Consider the following 24890-nt stretch of genomic DNA (forward strand, 5'->3'; position numbering starts at 1 on the left):
GAAATTAAAGTCCGAACTGAAACTGCAAGGCAAGCATTTATAAAATTGAAGACACTGCTTACAAACAAAGACCTTCAGTTGCGTCTCAGATTGAGGGCTCTAAGATGCTACATATTTTCTATATTACTATACGGAATGGAAGCTTGGACATTGAAAAGGCAACATATAAGAAAAATAGTAGCGTTCGAAATGTGGTGTTACAGAATAATGTTGAAAATTCAGTGGGTTCAAAGGATTACCAATGTTGAAGTGCTACGACGTTTAAATAAGGAGTTAGAAATTATGAACAGTATAAAATCAAGAAAACTAGAATATTTGGGTCACATTACCAGAGGAGAGAAATATGAGCTGCTGAGAGTTATTATGCAAGGAAGGATTCAAGGAAAAAGAAGCATAGGAAGAAGACGCATCTCCTGGCTGAGGAACCTTAGAGAATGGTTTAACTGTAGTTCATTATAACTGTTCAGAGCAGCAGCCAACAAAGTGACCATAGCCATTATGATATCCAACCTCCGCTAGGAGATGGAACTTTAAGAAGAAGAAGGTGCATAATAAGATATCTTACACTGAGTATTTTATTTCTGCACATAATACCTACATAGTAAAAATAATCTCACAGTTATTTCATAATCGCTCCGCTACTGATCGGTCATAAAAAATAACACTATCTGCATATTTCGCTTTTAATTTTTAAGCATAAACAAAAATGTAATATGCCGACAAGTTAAATTTGAGGGTAATACGATATATTTATCGATCACGGTTTTAAGTAACATGAATCATTTTTCATCTTATTTTTCTAATAATGTGTTATTGTAAAGGTATAACTTTGATTATTAGTTTTGTCGACCAACATTATTTAGTGTATCAGCTTATTTAGTCTACCAAAAGTTATCAGAATTTAATGACAACGACAAAGCAGTTTTCACTCGGGGTTTTGACTATGCTAATATTTTTATTAATCACAATAAATAATTGTACTTAGGTAATACCATCCGTATTCATTTCAGATACGTCCATCTCGCAAACAAAAACAAATAAAAATAAACATCTGGCAGTGAGTCACGCATCCCACGACCCAAGAAAACTGTACGCCGATGACAAACTTTCCCAAGTGAGACCTTCGAGCGCCAGCACTGATCGCAGCTTAGGTTCAATTTGCGGTCCTTCGCTTATAGCGTGCTTCACAAAACTGTCCACGCAGTTCGCCAGTGCAGGTTGTGTCTCGCTTAAAACAATTTGCACCGGGGCTAATGCACGTCCCATTAGCCTTCCACCACCATGGACGAGTCGTTCATCGATCGAGATAACAAAAAGTTAGTTCGAGCTAGCAAATTATGCGAAAGAAACTCACTGGTCACCAGACGGTGGACAACCGGTTTCCAACGAATTTAGTTGGAACCAACCGGAGTTTTGCGACTCACCGCTTTAAGAAAATACATATTTGTGTCATTATTGATTTATATGTAATGCGCATATTTCGCACCATATTCTAAACGAAAACATTGAAAGAAATAAGAAACATGACAAACGCAATGTATTCAACACCCAAATTAAATGAGTCACATACATAATATTCTTCTTTCATAACATCGTTAATCCTTTTGATAGCGAGGAATAAAGTTACATAGTTCAATTTCAATTAAAAACACAGACTGTCACGGACCGCGGACCATGGGACCATGGGGTTGGTGTCTGTGGTCGTCGGCTGTGGGTGATGATCCATAGAATCGCAGACCATGGGAAGGAGCTATAATATTTAATAAAAAAATATAATATTATCTGCTAAGCTTAACTTACCAATTATAGATCTCACTCCCAAATTCCCTCGGGCTATACTCAACATCATATTAAATATCGATACTTTTCCTACTGCAAACACATAATCTGCTTTTGTCTTTTCCTTAGCTCCACAGAACTTTGAATATATAGCAAACGAGGTTGTTGCTACTATCATAAAAACAAAAATGAGATAATCCCATATTAGCTCCTTAGATTCTCTAGCCATTGTGGTGGAGTTGTTCTGAATCAGTCTAAAAAATATCGACCTATACATATATTTATAAACAAATTAATCTAAATAAAACGAAACGTTAAATAAAGTGAACATCATATAGTCCGTTCTTTAACGGTAAAATATTGCAAAACCTCTAAATTTTAAAGAACCGCTTGGATTGACATGAAATTTGGCATACACATAGCTAACAAGTCAAAGAAAAAAAGTGATATTGTGCCGATATGTGCTTTTGCCCTGGGGGTGGTTTTCACCTCCTTTTGCGGGTGAAAAAATATTCGTCCAAAGAAAGTCAGGAAATGGATAAACTGGCTAATTTTAAGTAACTTTTGTTCTATAGAGGTTTTTCACTAAGTCAATACTTTTCGAGTTATTTGGCAGTGAATATGTTCATTTTTTCAACAAAATAACCACGCTTTTAGACGGTTTTTCGCAAATAATTCAAATAGTAAGAATTTTGTCGAAAAAACATTCTTAGCAAAAATATAGCCTGTAAAAAGTTCTATAGTCTATAGTCTCTACACCTAGTAGAAGCAGAGTTATAGCTAATGAAAAATAGGTTCACATTCGTCAAATTCCAAATGGAATATTTTAACGTGAAATAACCAAAAATGAAGCACATTTCGGGGAAAACTCATTGCAACTTATTTAAAGTGTTTAAAAAAAGCTTCATTCTTGTTTTATAAAAAAAATTTCTAGCATCAAAATTAAACAAGTTACGCTCAAAATAAAGTTAGTCCCTTTTGGTTTTGGTAAAAAAATTGAGAAAATCACCCCCTAATTAGTATTTTAAATGAACTTAATCGTTACGACTTCATAAGTTTCTTGACTCGTGTATATATTGTTTTTATGATCTGTAAGTTTCATCGGTTCAAAGTCCTTATTATTGAAAGGGCTGTAGTTAAAATGGGTTGAACGAGTCAGTGATCACGAATGTATGCAAATTTAGAAACACCAAATCTTAATCAATTTTTGTCTAACAGAAAAACAAAAAAATACATGATATTCAGAAAAGCAAATCTGACTTTTTTGTTTTTCGAGATTTTTGGTATCTCTAACAATTTTTAAGATATTTTGAAAAAAAGCATATTTTTCAAAATTTAAATTTTTAAAAATTTTACTTTGAAACCAATTTTTTTCAAAAATAAGCACTTTGAATCGATGAAACTTACAGATCATATAAACATAACATAAGTAAAATAATTTGTGGAGCGGTAACGATTAATTTCATTTAAGTTGCTAATTAGGGGGTGGTCTTCCCGATTTTTTTTTGCAAAAACAAAAGGGAACAACTTTATTTTGAGCGTAACTTGCTTAAATTTAACGCTAGAAACTTTTTGTAAAAACAGAAATAAAGCTTTTTTTAAACACTTTAAAAAAGTTATAATGGGTTTTCCCCAAAAAGTGCTTAATTTTTTGGATATTTCACGTCGAAATATTCTATTTGAAATTTGGTGAATATGAATCTATTTTTCATTGGATCTAACTCTGGTTCTACGAGATCCAGAGACCTAACCCGTACACCATTTTTTTTTACTTCTTTATAGGCTATATTTTTGCTAAGAACGTTTTTTTCGACAAAATACTTACTTTTTGAGTTATTTGCAAAAAACCGTCTAAAAATGTGGTTATTTTGTTGAAAAATGAACATATTTACTCGCAAATAACTCGAAAAGTGTTGACTTGGCGAAAAAGCTCTATAGAACACAAGTTAGTTAAAATTAGTCAGTTTACCCATTTTCGGACTTATTTTGGACATATATTTTTTCACCCCCAAGAGGGGGTGAAAGTCACCCCCAGGGCAAAAGCACACACCGGCACAATATCACTTTTTTTCTTTGACATATAAGCTATACGCATGCCAAATTTCATGTCAATCCAAGCGGTTCTTTAAAATTTAGAGCAAAAACCGTGAAAGAATGGACTAATAATATTTAAGGAGAGTTTACGATTGTAAATATATTCAAACTATAATTGATTTATTTTCCTACAAACTTACATAAACAAACTTGTTTATATAGATTGTCTATTGTATTTTTACTCAGTTTCGGCAAACATTTTTAAGTTGAATATGTAGATTATTATCAATAATTTCTTTTTTCGGAAAATAAAAGTAAATGTTATTTGATGCGGTTTGTTGTTAATTAAAATATTTTAATATCCTAATATATAAATAACTAATTATCATTAATGTTTGGCCACTTTTACTAGAGTTTCTGCTTACAAGTCAGGTGAGCTATTACTAATAGGATGGAAAGCTATATACTACAGTGAATAAACGTAAAAATCGACTATTATTTCCGATTTCAGTGAGCCTCCATGGATTCTCATGAAAATGGGTGACTGGTTAGAGGATATCTTGAGAAACAAAAGTGACATGGCCATCTTTATACATGTTGATTCGCTTAGATTTACGGTCTCCATCTATGATTTCATCAATGCAGCGACCAAAGCAAAAACTTCAGCCTGAAACACAGTTTCATATTGACCTTGGCTGTAATATTTATTATAGTTACATGTTTGCCCTCATGACATTCGCGGCAGAAACACGACTTCATACAGAGAGGACAAAAAGATTGCTCGAAGCAGCAGCGATAAAAACCCTTCGAAAATTCGATGGTAAGATACTATGAGATAGAGCTAGAAGTACAGATATACGGCGGAGATGTAAGGTGGGGAACATTAATAATATGGGTAAGAAACTGAAGAGTAGAATGTAATAATCATAAGAAAAATAATCGTCAGATGATTAGAAATAGAGTAGTAAGAATGGCGAGAGACGGTTCCCCAATAGGAAAACAATCAATGAGAAGACCACGAAACACATCTATACAAAAAGTAGAAGAAGAAGGTTTTGCACAAAACCCCTGATTTAGTACCATGGATAGTTTTAGTTCCTTCAGTGAACCATATTAAATCCCCATTAATATTTGGGATTGTTTTTATTCTCTAGACGGTATAATTGTGTTAATCTTCTTAAAGAAGATTATTTTTGGTGTCATCGTATCTGAGTTCAACAAAAATATGGATTTCCTGAGTATAACCCCACTAGTGTTTGTGTGGCTATTCAATAGATAATTCGTCCTTCAAATATTGTTTGTTTTAAGTCTCAGGATGTTCGTAAATGCTACCGCCGAAGTATATAATTCCAACGGGGACAGATCTGCAATAGCCTCCAATGAAGCTGTTCCTGTACTATGTAAGGCTCCTGTTATATTTAGAAGCGCTTGTATTTGTATGGTGATGAGAGAAGTCACACAAAATTGTAAAGTCACCAAAGTACTGAAGCCATAAGTAACTGTGGGTCATATTACTGGTGTCTTTAACAAACAGTTTACCTTTGGTTTCAATCCCCAGGTTTTATTTACAACTGGTCTGCAGTTCCACCAGAAGTGTCGCTTAGTCCTATTGGTTGTATTGTTATTATGAGTGTTCCAATTAAGTTTGGAATCCAGGGTTACCCCTAGATACTTGACCTCATTCGTTCTTTCCAGTACATCTCCAAATAAGTTTGGCGATTGAGTTTGGAATCCAGGGTTGTCCCTACATACTTGACCTCATTGGTTCTTAACAGTACCTCTCCAAATAATTTCAGCTCACTCAGACCAATATTTCCCCTAATTTGTAAATGCTGCCAATTTAGTTTTGGAAGAGAATATTCTCTTTAGAAGAAACTATATGCTATGAACTCGTTCTTCAATAAGAAACCGCAACGAAAATGGACATGGATCAGTTCTAATGGTCAAGTAAAAAATGAAATAGACTACATACTTTCATCGGAAAAGTCTGTTGTACAAGACGTAACCGTTCTTAACCATTTTACAACTGGTAGTGACCATAGATTAGTTAGAGCGAACCTAAGCATTAACGGATAACTTGAAATGAAAAAGAGAACACAAAATTTACAAAATTTAGATGAAAATTTTAGGGACAATAAACAAGAGTATAAAGAGGAAATAAAAAACATCATGCCCGATAAAAATCAACTCGTAAATAAAAGAGTCGACGAAATCAATAACATTCTAACACAAACATTACTGAAAGCCGAGAAAGAAGTGGCACCCATGAGAAAGGAAAGACAAGAATGGATCTCACATGAAATAAAAACATTAATGGAAAAACGGAGAGCACTAGCTCAACAAAACAAGAGATCAACAGCAGAGTATTCGAAGATAAACAAAAGCATCAAGAAAAAGATAAAAGAAGAGAAAAGAAAGAAACAAGAAAAACAAGTTGAAAAAGTAATTCAACAAAACAAGAATATGAAGTGCTTACGACCAAAACTGGGAAAAACAGAAATAAATGCCATGAAAAATACTCAGGGAGAAGAGACCAACGATATACGTGAAATATTAGCAATAACACAACAGTATTATTTTTAGACTTATATCAAGAAAAGCAACCACCGACACAAGAAACTCTTCAAAAATCGAAAACTAAAATAAAAAATGTTAACTCCGACCTACAACCAGAGATTAGCAAGTCAAAAATAAAAAAAGCCCTGAGAGAAATGAAAAATAATAAATCACCAGGAAGAGACGGCATTACAGTGGAGATGATTAAAAATGGCGCAAAAATTACAAAGGAAGTCTTATATATATATATATATATATATATATATATATATATATATATATATAAGATTATTGCCGTTATTCAAAAAAAATCACTATATATATATATATATATATATATATATATATATATATATATATATATATATATATTATTGAACAAAATACTAAGTACACGAAACATACCCAGTAATTGGAATAAAGCAATCACCCTATTAATGTTTAAAAAATGAGACGAAAAAGATCTGAAAGTTATGGGCCGATTACCTCGCTTAATTTTATGTATAAGTTGTTAACTAAAATATTAACCAACAGACTAACTCCTAAATTCGACAATTATCAGACCAAAGAACAGGCAGGATTCAGAAAAGGCTACAGTACATGTGATCACCTACTAACAATGAAGTTACTTATTGAGAAAATAAATGAATACCAAATACCCATATATATGGCATTTATAGATTTTGAAAAGGAATTCGACTCCATTGAACACTGGGCAGTGAAACAATCACTACACAATAGCAGAGTAGATTACAGGTATACAGAACTAATCTCTAATATATACAGTAAGGCCACAACTATTCTCCATCTTGAACAGAATACACACCCTATACCTATCAAAAGGGGCGTTAGACAGGGAGATACGATTTCGCCGAAGCTCTTCAACCAAGCTCTAGAAGACATTTTCAAGATATTACAATGGGAAGAATATGGAATCATCATTAACGGCCAATACTTAAATCACCTAAGATACGCTGACGATATCGTCATTATCGCTACAGACAAGGAACAACTACAATTAATGATACAACAACTAGACCACGAAGCCAGTAAAGTTGGATTAACTATGAATTACAGCAAAACAAAAGTGATAACAAATCAAGAGGATGAGTTAAGAATCGTAGTTAAACAAAACCAAATAGAGGAAGTGAATGAATACATATACATGGGACAAATAATAAAATTGAATAGAGACAACCAAACATCAGAAATAAAGAGACGAACGAAGTTAGAGTGGGCCTCATTTGGTAAGCTCAGCTTCATATTGAAGAATAAAAAATACCCTCAATATCTAAAAACGAAAATCTACGACCAATGTATTCTTCCGGTCCTTACATATGGACGTCAAACATCGACGTTCACAAAAGCGAATATGGACAAAATTGCGAAAACACAAAGAGCAATGGAAAGACAAATGATCAACGTAAGACTGCCAGATAGAAAAAGGAATTCCTGGGTAAGAAATATCACAAAAGTTAAAGATGCTACTCGTCAAACAGCTAAACTAAAACGGAAATTCGCCGGTCATACGATTAGACAAAAAGACGAAAGATGGAATAAAATTATTACAGAGTGGAGACCATGGACATATAAACGAAAGATAGGGGGACCACGGATGAGATGGGTAGATGACCTAAAACACCAAGCAGGCTCAAAATGGATGCACATGGCTCAGGATAGAGAAAGATGGAGAAGCGAAGGGGATGCCTATGTCCAATATTGGATGTCGCAAGGCTAATAGAATCGAATAGAATTCTCTTTCAGACACCAGTTCTCTATGTATTGAAGGGCATATTGCATCTGATCCGCAACAGTTCTGAGAAATTTTCCCCTAGTCACTATTACAATAATATCTTCAGCGAAATCCTGGACACAGATTCCTTGGGCATGAGCTCATGAATTAGTACTAATGTAATAATGGATAAAAATATAATAATTAAGGTTTAATTATTGCTTCTATAAAAAAAAAACTTGTTGTCTATAATATAATTGTTTGTATTACTCATTGTCCAATAGGTTTAACAATGAACTATTATCGTTTTAATAAAAACAGCTATTTTTCCAATTACAAAGTATTTTTTAAGTTTATCTATTTATTTTATATTTATAGTTATATTATAATGTTTATACTACGACTAGGAAGTACTAAAGTGTGCGCATTAATATCAAAATTAACGGTACCCCGTCAAAATAGCCCCGTCAAAAAAGCTTCGACAAAATAGCCCCGACATAATATCCCGCACACAAAATAGCTCCGACAAAATAGCCGCGGAATAATAGCCCACCGACAAAATAGCCCCGACAAAATAGCCCCGAAAAAAAAAGCTCCCTTCAGAATTAATCATGAAATAATTCCTTAAAAATACATTTTTTCGGAAATGGTAATTATCCTCTATTCAGATGTTTATCTTAACCACATTAAATAAAAATTGTCTTTTCAGAGAACTCGAGTCCTGTCTTTCCTGCCTCTTGGAAGTTTGAACATTTAAGTTTAGCGAAAATCAATGTTAATTTATAATATAAACATTTTTTTCTGTTTTTGGGCAAGAATAATATGCATTTTAAATTAAATAAATTAAATACATTCTTCCTTTTTGTAAAATAATATAAATTAAAAAAAAGTTTTTGGACACCTTGTATAAATAATTATGTAATTATTTATAAGAGGTTGTTTTAGCCGGGGCTATTTTAGCCGGGCTATTTTGACCGGGGCTGTTTTTACCGGGGCTATTTTGTGTGCGATCTATTTTGTCGGGGCTATTTTGTTTGCGGGCTATTTTGTCGAGGCTATTTTGTGTTCGGGCTATTTTGACGGAGCTTTTTTGACGGGGCTGTTTTGACCGGGCTATTTTGACGGGTCACGAAATTAACTAATGGCCTAGTTTAAAAACTGGTTTATCCCATAGGATTTAGGCTTAGTTCGGACTAGGCTATACCAATTAATTTTTTTAATTTCTTAATTACATTAACTATACATAAATATAATAATAAGAACTAGGTTAGCCTATTATAGGCGAAACTAGTTTGTAATGAAATCGGGTTTGGCCGGTAACATAACACCTTTTTAATATTTTTATTTAAGACATACTCACATTTGTTCGTGGATAGTAGGTAATATATGAACAGGTAGGACTCTCTGGTTTATCTCACTTGATGAACCATCGCACGAAAGTATGAACATTCCTGGAGTCGGTTGAGACTTAGATCAGGGCTCAATCGATCCAAGCAAGTATACTTGTTAACCAACTCTGAGAAGAGTTAAATAATTAAACCACTAAAAGGTTGGCCTAATCACCAGAGCAAGCTAGGTGTGCATACAAGATGCCTGGATCCACTCTCATAGTTCGGAGGGGATAGATGGCTAAGTTTAGATAGGCACTCAATTCGATGGTTTACTATGGACCACACTGCACATGACCACACTGAGATGAAGTCAAGAATTTATAAAACCAGTGTAAGACCAATAATAACATATGCATAAGAAACAAGACCCGATACAGCCACAACACAAATACTATTAGAATCGGCAGAGATGAGTATTGAGAAGAATTACAGGAGGTACGCTGAGAGATCGAAAAAGAACTGAAGACATTAGAAGGATGTAACGTACAATATATAAACGAATGGACACTAAATAGAAAAAAAAGAGAATGGAATAACCACATAATCAGAATGGTGACGACACATGCGGTCAAAATAGCAAGAAATAAATCACCAATCGGCAGAAGAAGTGTCGGTCGATTGCGCAAAAGATACAACCTTCCATAGAGGTATCAATCCGCCAATGAACAAGCAGAATTGTTTATAAAGAGGAAGAAGAAGAACATGGACCATATGACCAGGTATACTGCTAAAGATTACAATAGTGGCAACGTTGGAGACATACACATCATCGGAACGGCAGAACTGATAGAAGTGACGAATCTTATCCATTTTAGCCATGATACAGTGGGCAATGGTCTCGAGTATCGAAACAAGGAAGCAGAAGAACCTTGGATGATGAGATGGATTGAGTATCTAATCCTTGGTCCTTGTCCCATTGGAGGAACTATATTTTTGCACATATTCTCACAATTCCTTGAAGTATGGATGTATGTAACAATTTTTTGTTTAAACTATATAGTCGAGGAAATGAAGCTGAAAAAATGGAAAAACCTCGCAATTTCTTCGTCCAGCATCGATTTGTACAAAAATTTGGGATTAGGCTTATTACACCCTCTAGTTCACTTTCTATATTGAGCTGTTGTACGCTTTTGGTTTTTTAAGGGTGAAAACTATCCCTAATTATTGTAAAAAATTATAAAATAACATTTTAAACTTTAATATTGTCAACATTTGGTTCTTATTATTTACATAATGATTGTTTTATGCTTTAAGATATACTATCATAATATTTCAACCCTTAAAACCACCCTTGTTGAAGCTATATATAAAAAATTTACTTATCCTAAAAGAATAATTTCGGCTTGCATCGATTTACATAAAAATTTGGGATTAGGATCATCTCACCCTGTACTTCGTATTATATATCATGCTTAAGGGCGTTGATTATTTTTAGGGATGTAAACTACCCCTTATTTTAAAAAATTATATAAAAACATTGTAAACTTTAATATGGGTAAAATTTGGTTTTGATTGGTTAAATATTGATTGTTTTATATTTTACGATATAATATCATAATATTTCAACCCTTTAAAACCACCCTTAATAACATTACAGTTTTTATAACTAGATATTTTAATAGATCTATACAGAAAAAAAGTAGAACTAAAAAATTACAAAAACATTTATTTACACAAAAATACGGATTTACAAATATGTACAAATACAAATACAAATAGTTTTTTAGTCATCTTCCAGTATACGAACCGATTCTGTGGAATTATACATACATTCAAAATTATCCATAAGCGGACTATCCGAATTTTTCGAAAAAAAAAATTGGTTTTATAAACATAGCTCCTTCATTTTTGAAGATAAAAAGTTTTTTCAAAAATGACTTTGTAGGATTTTAGAAGAGTTATAAGAGTGTGTAAACTAAATTCCGTAATATCCCTTCGTTTTTAATTAGGGTGGGTCTAAAGGGCTCGAATAAGGGGGTGTTTGCTCGTAAATAGAGGATTTAAACAGCCATATCTCGCTAACTGTTCACTGTAATGAAAACCTATGCCCAAGGAAATTTTAGTTATTAAAAAAGAGACAATTTAGTAGTCAACCATTTTTTTCGTATCTCCAGTATTTTCGGAGATATTTTGAAGTAAAAGGTAAAAAATGAAAAATTCCACAAAATTAATTTTTCTTTAAACTCCAATTTTTCTAAAATTAGGCCTTTTAAATAGGTCAGACTTCTTGGGTGTATTAACAATACAAATATAAAAGGAATTACAGAAAGGTGAAGACCAATTTTTCATTAGGAGGGTAGTTAGGGGGTTGTTTTCACTGATTTTTTCATAGAGAGAAGCAGGTATCGACCTTTTTCTTGATAATAAGTAGCTTAATTTTCAGGCTAGAAACTTTTTATTATTATTTTTTGAATGAGATAGCTGTATACTTGAAAAAAGATTATTTAAGTTTTCCTCGAAAAAAACAAAGTTTTCCGGTATTTTACTTTGAATATTTCAAATTATGCATTAGACAAAAAAAGCTAATTTTTAAAATGCCGTATCTCGGTTTGTATTTGTTTTAAAGATATTACAGAAAATAATTTGGTTTGTGTTACTAAAAGATAAAATTTTGATATCTACAGATTTTTTGATTAAATGCATATTTTTCGAGGTTTTCTCAAAAAACCCTCTAAAAAAGTCGATTTTTTCATCGAGAAACTGTTACTTTCAAGCGCGAATAACTCGAAAAATATTAGTTTTACGAAGAAAATGTAAAAAACATTTTTTTCTTAGAATTACTTTTTACATCGATTTACATGGTTAAAATGTATTTAAAAATTCCCGCCCCCGAGATGGAGTGGCAACCACCCCCAAGGTATTAGCGTACAGCGGCATGATATAGAAAATGATCCTTGGACTATTCCATACCTTCTGTGAAAATTTCAAGTAAATCCATGCTGGACGAAAAAATTGCAAGCCAAAATGCTTCATTGCCTCGACTAATACATTAATAGAATTAACGAGTACTTACTTGACAAAAATCATATTGAAAATTAGTACAGAAAATAAAACATGACACTGACTTTCATGTCCGCAAATAAATATTTAATTTGAGGTTTTTAACTTGAAATTTTAGTGATTCATGTGCACTGAATCATATTCAGGGTAAAATAACAAAAAATGTTGCATTTTATTGTTTGTAATATTGTTACTGGTACGTACCAAGTTTTTTTAATGGTCTGTACCAGGTGTCAATAAGCCAGTCAAAACATGACTAATATCAAACAATAAAAGTTTAATAACCGTAAGTCAATAAAATATTAATAACGAAGGATTATTAGATGATTTATGTACTGAAATTAAAATAAAGTAGGTACTAAGTTGAGTTATAGCTAGAGCTTCTTTTCAACATCAGCAGCCCATTCAAAAAACAATCTACATAGTACAATATAATTTAAAATAATTTTATTTACATTATCTGTTTTTATACTTGATTTATTTACTAGTTTTTAATTTTTGTATTTATAATATATAAACAAGACGATGATGTCCTCATTCCACAGAAAACTCACGATCGTCTCTGTGCTTATGGTAGGGGAGCCAAGTTAAGCGGGGATTTTTGCAGTTACTCGAGCGCGTCAGATTATCAGATGGGGAGAAATCTTGTACCTTGTAAATGCATTTCTACCATATATTGGCTCTTAATACAGGGGAGTTCGTTAAGGGGGCCTGAAAAAAAATCTATCCTTAGAAAAACTCGAAATCGTCAGATTAAGATAATGTAAATTAAGTACATGCAAAAGGGTGTATGTTTAAAAAATCTGACGATTTAAGCGGGGCGTAAGGAAATGGGCGAGTCACAAAGTTTCACAAAAAAAAGACACGAATATTTCGCGAAATGAACGTCAGACCGAAAAACTAAAAAATATGTGTTCAACAATATTTTTCAAAAATCTATCGAATGATGCCAAAAACGACCCTCACCGAGAGGGGTGGGGGGTAAATTTAAAAGTTTAAATACGAACCACGCGATATTTTGCGAAATAAACATCAGCTCGAAAAACTGAAAAATACACGTATTCAATATTTTTGAAATATCTATCGAATGACACGAAACACCAGCCTCTACGGAGATTGGATCGATTAGTTGACAATTATAAATAGGTCTGGATCCCGCGTATGAAATAAAAGTTGATTAATAGCAAGCTGAAAATTTGTTAATAGCTTAAGGGTGTCTCTGTCTATTCCGATAAACTTTGATATATGGGAACACTGGAACAGAGACAGTTTTAATTGTGAAACAGGTTAAAAATTTGGAACGGTCACACCACGAAGACGGCACATTTATTTTGTTCGACAGAACAGACTTAAACTCTCCGAACAGAGATTAAACTCTCATGCAAAAATCAGACGGCTATTTATCACCTGTCATAATTCCTGTCATTTGACATATTCTTCATGTTTCACTCATTAAAACGCCCATTTGGTGATAAATAGCAGTCTGATTTTTTGCATGAGAGTTTAATCTCTGTTCGGAGAGTTTAAGTCTGTTCTGTCGGACAAAATAAATGTGCCGTTTTCGTGGTGTGACCATTCCAAATTTTTAACCTGTTCCACAATTAAAACTGCTTCTGTTCCAGTGTTACCATATATCAAAGTTTATCCGACTAGACACCCTTAAGCTATTAACAAATTTTCAGCTTGCTATTAATCAACTTTTTTTTCATACGCGGGATCCAGACCTAAAAATGTTTACTAAAATGAATTGGTAAAACAAAACAGTTGTAACATCCATAATTTAATTTGTATTCGATAGTTAAGTTTTATAGGTTATATACTTGTCTACACTTTAACCACAGATGTAAACAGAATGTAATATAACGTTATATATAGACTGTGGGCCGAAATAAAGGAGTACATCATTTTTTAACTGAAAATAACTTTTTTGTTTTTTGGGCGATTTAATTTATTTTTGCAGGGCTAATAGCTTAACATGTCCTCAATATGGCTTTAAATTTGGAAGCAAAAATAACGTACAGGGTCGGACTTATAAAAAAATTTATGTACCGTTTTATTTGAGCTCGTTGCAAATTAAAACTGAGCTAAAATTGAACTGAGGAAATTGTTCAAAATTACCGGAATCGCAAAATATCATTTTTTTATTAAATTAGGAAATATAACATTTTAACAAATAACACATTTTTATTAAAACGATTTAATAATTGTAAAACTTAGACTTTTTTTTTACTAAAATATTATGAATATGGCTACCATTATTATTTACCACTTCTTGAAGTCGTCTGCGCCATAAACTGATAACCCCATTTATTACATCCTGTTCATTTTCCAAACAAACTACATTCTTTCTTTGAGCTGTTCGATGGTTTCAAATTGTTGTCCGTCATACAAATTTTGTTCAAAACTTCCCCAAATGGAATATTAAAACGGATTTAATTCTGGGCAGCACATCTCTGGCTCAATATAGTCCGGGCAATTTTCACTCAAGAATATCCTTGGGAACTGTGGGTATTTTGGGAAGTGTGCTAAGGAGCACCATCCTGCTGGAAAGTGTAATCATAACATTCTTCTTCAATTTCAGGTAATAGGTGCTGCAAGATTTGTTCGTGATATGTTTCTGAATTAAGTTTTACCCCGACATCAACAAAAATCAAACGAGATTTTCCCAACATGGATACTGCATCAGAAACCATTACACCTTTTGAGAAATGACTTTTTTCAATTAAAAAATGTTCTAGACGAATTTATCTTTTAAATTGTACGTCAGAATACACCCTATTATTTTGGGTATTTTTAGGAGGTAAATAAAACATTTTTTGATCTGAAAACCATTTTTTCTAATGTCTTCACGTGAGCGGAATCTTCTTAGTAGAAAATTACATCTTTCCAGTCGTTTTCCTCTTATATTAACACTAAGTCTCTAAAAAATCCACAAGGAAAAAGTTTTCCTGTAGTTGGCTGTATACCATGTGATACAAAAAACAGTAAAATCCTGTATAAAAGGTATATTTAAAAACCCTCAGAAGGGCCACATCAAATTCACATAACTAGTTTTCGACTGGTTTACCAGTCACCATCAGTGATTACCTAAAATTAATAAAACCTGATAAAAAAAGGCAAATATGTTGAAATTTTGACTACGGTTAAAAAATATTAGGTTATACTCACGTGGTACTCACATTATACAAAATTATGTGGGTCAAAGCCCAGTAAAAGTAGTCCATCAAGGAAACATAGGTATAAAATGCTAACTTAAGCTTGGATGTTTAAAATATTATCTAATTTGCCCTAGGTAACATCTGAGATCTAGATATGACTTGTTCACATGTCGGAAGTGAGACGGCAAGTGAAAATGAAATGGTTGGGAACCTCGGAACGATGACAAGACAAACGAGAGTTCCACAGGTAGTTAAAAATAACCTGTCATATTTAAGAATAAGGTATGCAGATTGTTAAAATTAGAAATGATGTAACAAAACACTCCAGTGTGAAAATTATCATTTAAAATTCATTAAACTAGTTGTTATAGTAAAATGGATTCACGTAAACTGTATGTGGAACTAGTTAGGCAAACCACATTACACAGAAGTTTAGTGTTCGACAACTAAATACCGTAATAAAATCTTATTATCAAGAGATCTAAGATTTAAAAAAGCAATTTTGTGGTGATTTAAAGTTATCGAATTTATTTAACTTATTAGTAGCTGTTGGAGTTTGTGTAAGTGTGTAAGAAATCACAATAGGGGTGTCTGAGGTGTAAAAATGTCTTAAATAATGTAGGGGATGTATCATTAAGAAAGCACAAACTCAGACTGAGGCGACTATTTCTTAAATGCATCGCAGGCTGCCCGGATCCCTAAGGGTCCAAAAACCAAAACCGTAATATGATGATGACTAGGGAGCGGATTTTATGCTAAATGCATATTGCATGCATATTTCGCATATTTGAGAACTTTACTAAATTTTGCATATATTTAAAGAAACATGCATATTTTGTGCCTATTTAAAAACATATAAGTCCAAAAAAAAATTTTAAATATTTTAATTCGACACAAAATATTTCCCCGTACAAGCTGTCATATCTATTGATTCGAGAACTACCTGAAGAGAGACGGCAAATCATTCACTGCCCGTTTCATTTTTTCTTAGAAAATACCCGATCTTTACACAAAGTACACTATAAGTCTTATAGTGCTTATAGTACGCCGTTATAAAATGATTGTAGGATGTTAAAATGACGAAGGATGGTTTACCGGGAAATCCGAATTTTATTTACTTTAACTTTTATTCACCTTTAACCATAGTTTTACAATTTTCTAACGGAAATTAAAATATTCATGCTTGCTTTAGATCAGATCCCGTAAATCAGTAAAATTTTTTACCTTTAGTCGGTCAATGCGAATGTTTAATTTTTGTTTAATACTTCTGTTTGTGAATAGTGCAATATGCCGAAAGAATCTAGCCTGGTTTATTCCTGGATCAGAACCTATCCCGAGCTTCATTACAGCAATGGAAACTTATTCTGCAAAGCATGTAGTAAAATGGTGAGTTTTAAGATTGATTTCTTCCTTTTTTTTTAATAAATGCCTAATACTTGGCTGCTTCCTCATTAAAGTTTACTTACTTACTTAATCCTAAGCCTTTCTACCTTTAAGGCCGGGGGAGTTGAATTTGGCATTGTAGCCTCCATGTTAACCGATCTTTTGTTTTTCCCCTGCACTCTCGTTTCGAACATTCGTTTTGTTAGTCTCACGTTCGACATTCTACACACGTGCCCGAACCATCTAAGTTGTCCACCTACTACTTTTTTCATTGATTGGTCCTAGTTTTAGGTTTTTGTCTGATTGTTTCGTTTTGTACTTTGTCCTCTTTCTGTTTGCTATTTTCCTCAGGAATCTCATTTCCATAGCATTGACTCTGGATTTTTGTCTCCCCGTCAATGTCCATGTCTCGCTGCTATACATGATTGTTGGTCTAACTACTGATCTAACGACTACCGTTTTTACTTTCTCCGGTATCTCTTTTTCCCCAAAAATTTGGAAAAACACATTGTAGTGAATTATAATATAGTGATATTGTTGTTTTATTTTAAACATGTAAAACTACTGGTATCAGTTTTTGTAAAAAATGTGAATAAATTGCATTTATAAAAAATAATGACTTTATTTGATAGATAATAAATAAGATTGCCCCCCCCCCTAGAATAGAATAGAACAGAAAATTTGTGGTTTCTCGGAATGCGCATTTTTTGAATTTTTGTGCATATCTTGGGCATATTTCGTAATTTTTTACTGCATATATATGCGCATATTTCATCAAAATTGATCGCATATAAATCCGCTCCCTAATGATGACAGTAGGGGCTGGGGGAGGGGTATGAGATGTCTGTGAGGAGAGGAAATTAGTGAAAGGAACAAGAACGAGACCCATAAAGAAAAAAATAAACTGTTGATTTGGTTTTGCTAGAGATGAGTATTATTAGATGTTGGTGATGACAGATGTAAGTCTCTGACAGTAAACTTTTTAAAGACTTTAAGATGGCAATTTTCTTTAATGATTCTTCGAACTGACGTGCGAGAAATCTTAGTTTCTTTTGCGATTTTCCTTGTTCCAACAGATTGGCCAGGTTGCAAATTTCCTAAAACAACCCTTACTCTTACTCCAGCAATATTTCTTTAGATCTTGAGCTTCGCTTCCTTCCTGTTCCACTTTAATGTTCAATAGACCCATGAGTTTGCCTTAGATGTCTTAAGAACTTTCCTATCTTTCCAATATGCCAATTTTTCTCAGGAAATGCATTTAAGTTTTCTTGGAGCATAATTATAATTTTCACGGTAATATTAAATTAATATTATGTTCTCTTTGTATACCAATAATATAATAAAGTGGCATTATGAACTGGCCAATTTACTTATTTAACTATAAATGTCAAACAAATTCCATGGCTTACTAAGTAAAATTTACATATTTGAGCGTTTGAGAAATTCTTAAGACATTTAACAAAAATTACTGCTAATATGAGGCAAAACGATGGAAAAGATGTAATTTAGTGTTAAGAAGGTTTCGTTCTGGTGAACGTATTAGAAAAGTACCTACTCGAATAAAATTTCCTAACTTAAGTAAAAAATAATATTTTACAAATTCGGGATTTTTTAAAATCTTATGGCGAAGGCGTGTTCTGAACACTATTTAAATAAAAAAATGATATTTTGCGAATCCGGTAATTTTGAAAAATTTACTTTTTACTAAAGTGTTCTGGATAGTTAACCTACCAAAGGAGCATATCGGTTCAATTTTAGCTAAGGCAGTTTTCATTTGCAACGAGCTCAAATGCACCGTTATATAAATTTTTTTATAACTCCGACCCTGTACCTTATTTTTGCAGTCATGTTGAGTCCATGTTAGGCTTTTAGCCCTGCAAAAATAAATTAAATCGCCCAAAAAACGTGTGTACTTCGTAAGAAAGAAATTATACTTCTATTATATAATTTCAACGAAATAAATATACTTAACTGTTTATATTTGCATTTTATTTAAAAATTAAACTAACTTTCTTACCTACCACTTTCAAATTTTTTTTATTAAAACTACCAAAAATTAAAAAGAAAACGTGAATCGTCCGGGATTTCAACCCGCGACCTCTCGATGTCTAGTCCAATGCTCTACCTCTTATCTGTGTCCTCTCCAGAGTTTGGAGCCGTTTTTTGATTCTGAACAATTCATTGCAACTAAGTACATACTGTCTGTGTGCGCATGCGCGCAGAATTATGAAATTTTACTCTCAATCGCGCCTAAGAAATATAACTTCAAAAAGTTATTTTTAACTAAAAAATGTACTCCTTTATTTCGGTCCACAGTGTATAATCTATAACTATGTTACTTAAAATAAAGTAATCATTTGTAGAATACCAAATCGTAGAGTTTAAAAATAATGTGTTAAAGTAGCGAATTTTACAGATTTCTAGGATATGAGATGTAGTTAAATCGGTTCTTTTTTGAAAAGTAGTATGAAATCTAGTATCTTAAATAAAACCATTTCATCAAAACATATTATAATTAAGTTTTTCTACAACCGTTTAATAACATGCTCATTATTCGCTATTTTTTCATAGATAATAGCACCCATTACTGTACCCGTGAGTAATATTTCATTACTCACGGGCTGAAGTTAGATTCAAGTGACGCATGCCACCTTTTTAAAATTAATCGTATATAAACTGCAAATAAAATTGCTTAAAGTTGTTTATTTAATACAATAATTATTGTAATTTATATCAATAATTAACTTCGAAAAATGTTTAAAGGAATTTTAACTGTAACAATGTCAGAGTCTATTTTTTACGATTATATCTTGTTTACTAAAATTTTTGGCGTTTATCGTTTATTTGAGTGACAGTGACATTAGCTCATTTTGTCTATGTTAATTGGAATTTATAACTAATATTGTGTTTATTTTTTAACTTATATTGTGTTAAATATGTTATAACATATTATGTATAGTTATATTATTATATTATATATAGTTAAATGTAAATATATCTACATTATAACTATTGAAATACGTCCACCCACAAGAGTCATTTTCCTATTTATTAGATTAATTGACAGTAGGTACAAAATTTCTAATTTCTCGGAAACGAATAGAACTTATATTGACTTATTCTAGTTGTATTTATACAATACATAATAATTTGGTAATAGTAGGCACCCAATTATTCATCCACGTACTAGGGGTAAATAGCATTTAGGTATTCTTGTAAATTATTATAATTTAAATCTCGAGTAGTTGATAATTAAATTTTTTACTAATTAAAATAAAAAAAGGTCGTAGAAAAAGTATAGTATTCAACTCGCATGTAATGGCTATTACTCACTCTGATGAATTACGACACTCGCCTACGGCTCGTGTCGCAAACTTCATCATCGTGAGTAATAGCCATCATTACATGCTCGTTGAATAATATACTAATATATTATTGCAGAATTAATTATTCTAGGTTGAGTTAGATCAGTTAAAGCTTCGTATTGAGATTGAAATAGAATCAGTACTCAATATAGAAAATTTGTAATCGACTTTGTAGGAATAACCAGTATTTTGGAGGGAATACAAAAAGCACATTATACAGCATGCTTGAACTTGGAAACGACAGTTTATATTGCCACAGATTTTTCGAACATTGCAGGTAATGAAATCATAATAGGCGCAAAATTTCTCTCCAATGTGTTTTAAAAGCATTTTTTTTCAAAAAAGAGTTTTTGTTTGACCAATACTTATTTGTACGATCTAGTATATTTAATATAAGAATTGTATACACGTTACGGTTGGTTTTTGATATTTTGGTTTCTTCATACAGAGATTCAATAGAAGTTGTTTCAAGGCACCAAGACATACACATAGAACTGAGCCTGTAAGACATATATTCTGTTTAAAATCTGTATTAAGATATTTTACTAGAAATAATTATTCTTAACGTTGAGACTGAATGCACTATTTTAATGGTCAAGATTTTGGAACTGCAGATGAGCTTTAATTCGATAATAATTAATAATTTCTTGTTTTAGCAATAAGTGATTATTAACGTAAGAAAGATTGTTAACAAAAAAATGTCCATCTTAGGTAAAGCACAATAAGCTACGATTTATCCTTTTTCAATTTTGAATAGGACATCCTTTATAGTTAGTTTTTATTATAACATATATTTGTCATCGAGATCTACGAAGGGAAACGTTGTTTTAAAAACAAATTGATTCATAAAAACTCAGGTATCTGGATATTATATCACACAATTAAAAGTACAATAACAAATAAAACTTACACCTCTCATCAGAATCTAAAACATTTTTATCTGAAATATTATTACTATACTATAGTCTTTTTAACTCATTACCTTTCCTGTAAATTTTAATTGAGACGCAGTGGTTAAAATTTTGAATTTATTTTTACGTCTATCTTCTCATTTAGCGATGATTATTGATGTCATAAGAATCTATGTAGTGAAGTCACTGAATGTTTTTACCCCCGATTTCGTTAAACCTTCATCAATGTTCGTGAAAATTGGTGGGTAGTTACAGGATACTTCAAGAAACAAAAGTAACATGATGCCAAATTGTGATTTTCCCTGGGGATGGATGCCACCCCTTCTCAAGGAGAAAATTATTTTTTTTAAATAATTCCATAAATCCATATAGAGCCAAATTCTAAGCAAAATTTTAGAAGTTATTTTGTTGTTAATTTTCAATTAAGTCGTTAAAATGGGTCAATACTTTTTGGGTTATTAAAGACCAAAGAATTTAATTTTTCGTGATATTTCGTAATAAATAGCTCAAAAACTATAAGCTTTTACATATAAATAGGAGTATTACAAAAATTATTATTACCAAACTTAAAGCTAATAAATAATTAAAAAAACTTCTTACTTGAAACACCTTTTAAGGTGAGTTAAGGTAATTGAGTGTATATTTTCGATGTATAAAACGATGCATTTTATAAAATATACTTACTACTAACCACTTATCAACGTACCTACTCGGAATACATATCGGATGTGCTCCAGGCAAAGTTAATAACATTAAAATTAAGCAATTTATGATGAAAAGATGAGGACCTTTTTGAATTTTTTAGAAAAAAGGGAAAAATAAATTACACAAAAATTAAAATTTATAGTAATCCCTATAAGATTTTAGCGTACATAATGACTTCAAATATTTTGACCGGTTTAGAATGCACATTTTTGAAAGAAATATATATATATAAAAAAAAATCAGAAGTTTTAAAATTTTCGTAAAATTCATTTTTTTGTGATAATAATCCCTAAAATACTTGATACACGTAGCAACTTGATACACATAATACAGAACGAAATTTGAGTTTTTGTTTTACAAAGATGTCGGATGTCGGAATACGACGTCCTGAAGGGCACTAAGGATTACAAAAAAGAAGAAGTTTCACAAAGATATTTGTTTTTATTTTTCTTAGGATAAAAAATATCCGAGATAGAAACGTTTAAATCCTAAATTTTTATCTTAAAAAAGGGATCTAAAAGATTAAATTTAACACTATTTTATAGCCCTTGAAATTACCTTTCAAATGGATTTTACATGAACCTGATTATCATAAAAACTAACCGAGTTATGCTAAAAAAAAATAACAAGATTCGAAGTCTACTGCATTTTACGTAGGTTGTATAATTATTATGTTGTGTTTCAAACCTTGTTGATAAAATCTGTAATAAGACTATTATTTTAGCTACCAATTTACCAAATTGTATGTAAAATCCAATATGTAATATTATGTAATTGCATATTCAGTTCATGATAGTGCAAAATCTCTTATATATTCTTAGACGTAATTATATTAAAGGTCGCTTAGTGTTTATCCTGTTTTTATTTACATATATAAATATATATTGGAACGTACTATTGATGTTATTTAACTTAATTGTTAGATGTAAAAGCAGATCTCCGTAATGTGTTATTTAATAGTATAAAGATATACTATGAACGTGTTTTTTTCAATGGAATAAAAAGCAATCTATTAATCCGATTTTATTAGCAATAATAATCTGATTTGATTAAAAATATGTAAATCTTGGAATGAATCATTTTTAGTTAGTACAGATCAATACAATGCCTAATTAGTCCAGGCTGTATGCTCGCCCCCGTTAAATAAATTATTCCGATTCATTTTTTTTGTACAAACTTACTCAAAAAGAGGTCCATAATATAACAAATCCACAGGGTTACAGGTGGTACCGCGGTCGGAAAATTGTTTAAAAAGTTTTATTTAAACAAATTCTTGAAATTCATTTTTTCACTTCGGACAATTTTTAGATTTTTTGAGACATTGTGACTAAAAAAAAGTCGGGTGTGATTTTTTTCTAAAATTTATTGTTGTCTAATTATATGCGATTTAAAATTTGAAAAACGCGAAAATGGAATTTTCAAGGCTTAAGGGCATAGGCACAAAATTTCTCATGTCAAAATGATCAATGTGTTTTAAATGTATTCATTTTTTTAATCCTGAGAAAACTGATAAGTATTTTTGAAAAATGTAAACGCAGAATGAAAGATTTCATTATTACCGAAGGCCGAAAGTCCCTTAGAATAACCAAAAAGTCTCTTTTGAATGAGATATTTGAAATTAATAGTCACACTGCATTTTCTCTTTTTTTTGCCCCTGTAGCTTATTAAAATAAACATTATAGAAGTTTACAAGTTTACAGGAACTTTTGGCCCTCGGTAATAACGTAATCATTCTGCGTTTAAATTTTTTAAAAATACTTATTAGTTTTCTCAGGGTTCGGAAAAATGAATGCATTTAAAACACATTGAATATTTTGACAGGGGACACTTTGCGCCTATGCCCTTAATAACTCCATAAAACTTAATAACCCTTAATAACTCGTTAAAAATTATTATTATGAAAACCAGAAAGTGACCAAATCAAAGTTTAAAGCCCTCTCTACAAGATCCTGAAGAAATTGTTGTCATTATTCTATTAGTAAGCTGTTATTTTTAATTAATAACAATGAGCGCTAAACGCGCATTACGGTGGCCTTCAATGTGGCAACTTAATTGCGAATGAGATGCACCATTGGACGACCAGAATGGTGCATCTCTTTGCATCTTCTCATGGTGAGTCGTATCTTAGTGAGTTTTAAAATTTAAGTTGACATGACGTTATAATATATTTATTTTATTAAAAGAACCCCGCCACTCTTCTTATGTGAAATGGGCTGAAAGTTTGCAGATAAATAGCTTTGGTCATACTGATCAAAAGCTCTCAGTGCTCCATGACCCAAAAATCAATTGTTTCTGAAATACAGGGCTCAAAATATCGGTTTTTAGACCCTTTGAATAATATATTTAAATCATGTACGGGGTGTTGAGTTTTTTTTAAAAACTGATGATTTATTTATTGCTTTGAAACCGGTTAAGATATGCAAATGATTTTGGTGAGTTGTACATACATACTATACAATAATTAAGAATTCTATATTCATCATTGGCGCGCATACACGTAATGGTATAAATATTTTTAAGGAAAAAAATGTCAATGAGGAATTTTAAATTAAAAATGTTTTTTTTTTTAGTTCTTTATTCAATTTGTCACAAACAATCTCTCTTACCTTTTTTTTCAATAAGATGTCGTTTTTTTAACCACCAATGATTTGCGATCGACGAACCATACAAAAAACTTATAAATCCAGTTTAGAACGCAACTTTAACTTTAACTAGTAAGGAATATTTAGACTTATAGGCTTATAATTATAATGTAGGTACACTTTAACGGTGATATATTTATAACTTTCAATATTCTCAATACACAAAGTAGCAAGAGCACACAAATTAGCAAGACCCGTACTGTTTACACGTTTTTCACGGCCGAACTGCCTATT

General features: G+C 31.8%; 1 protein-coding gene across 4 annotated transcripts in view; it reads right to left on the reverse strand.

The window, feature by feature from the left end:
• LOC114338973 (sodium-coupled monocarboxylate transporter 1-like) overlaps nucleotides 1-24890 on the reverse strand; it is a 179808-nt gene that overhangs the window by 84852 nt on the left and 70066 nt on the right. For 3 of the 4 annotated variants that reach the window (XM_028289597.2, XM_028289596.2, XM_028289598.2), the window contains exon 2: nucleotides 1801-2033. In XM_028289597.2, the coding sequence (XP_028145398.1) occupies nucleotides 1801-2008 (208 nt within the window). In that variant the 5' untranslated portion in view covers nucleotides 2009-2033. Of the gene's footprint in view, nucleotides 1-1800; nucleotides 2049-24890 lie in introns of all 4 variants that reach the window. The other variant, XM_028289599.2, reaches the window with a different exon arrangement.

This window comes from Diabrotica virgifera, chromosome 6 (assembly GCF_917563875.1).
Source record: "Diabrotica virgifera virgifera chromosome 6, PGI_DIABVI_V3a".
Taxonomy (NCBI): Eukaryota; Metazoa; Arthropoda; class Insecta; order Coleoptera; family Chrysomelidae; genus Diabrotica; species Diabrotica virgifera.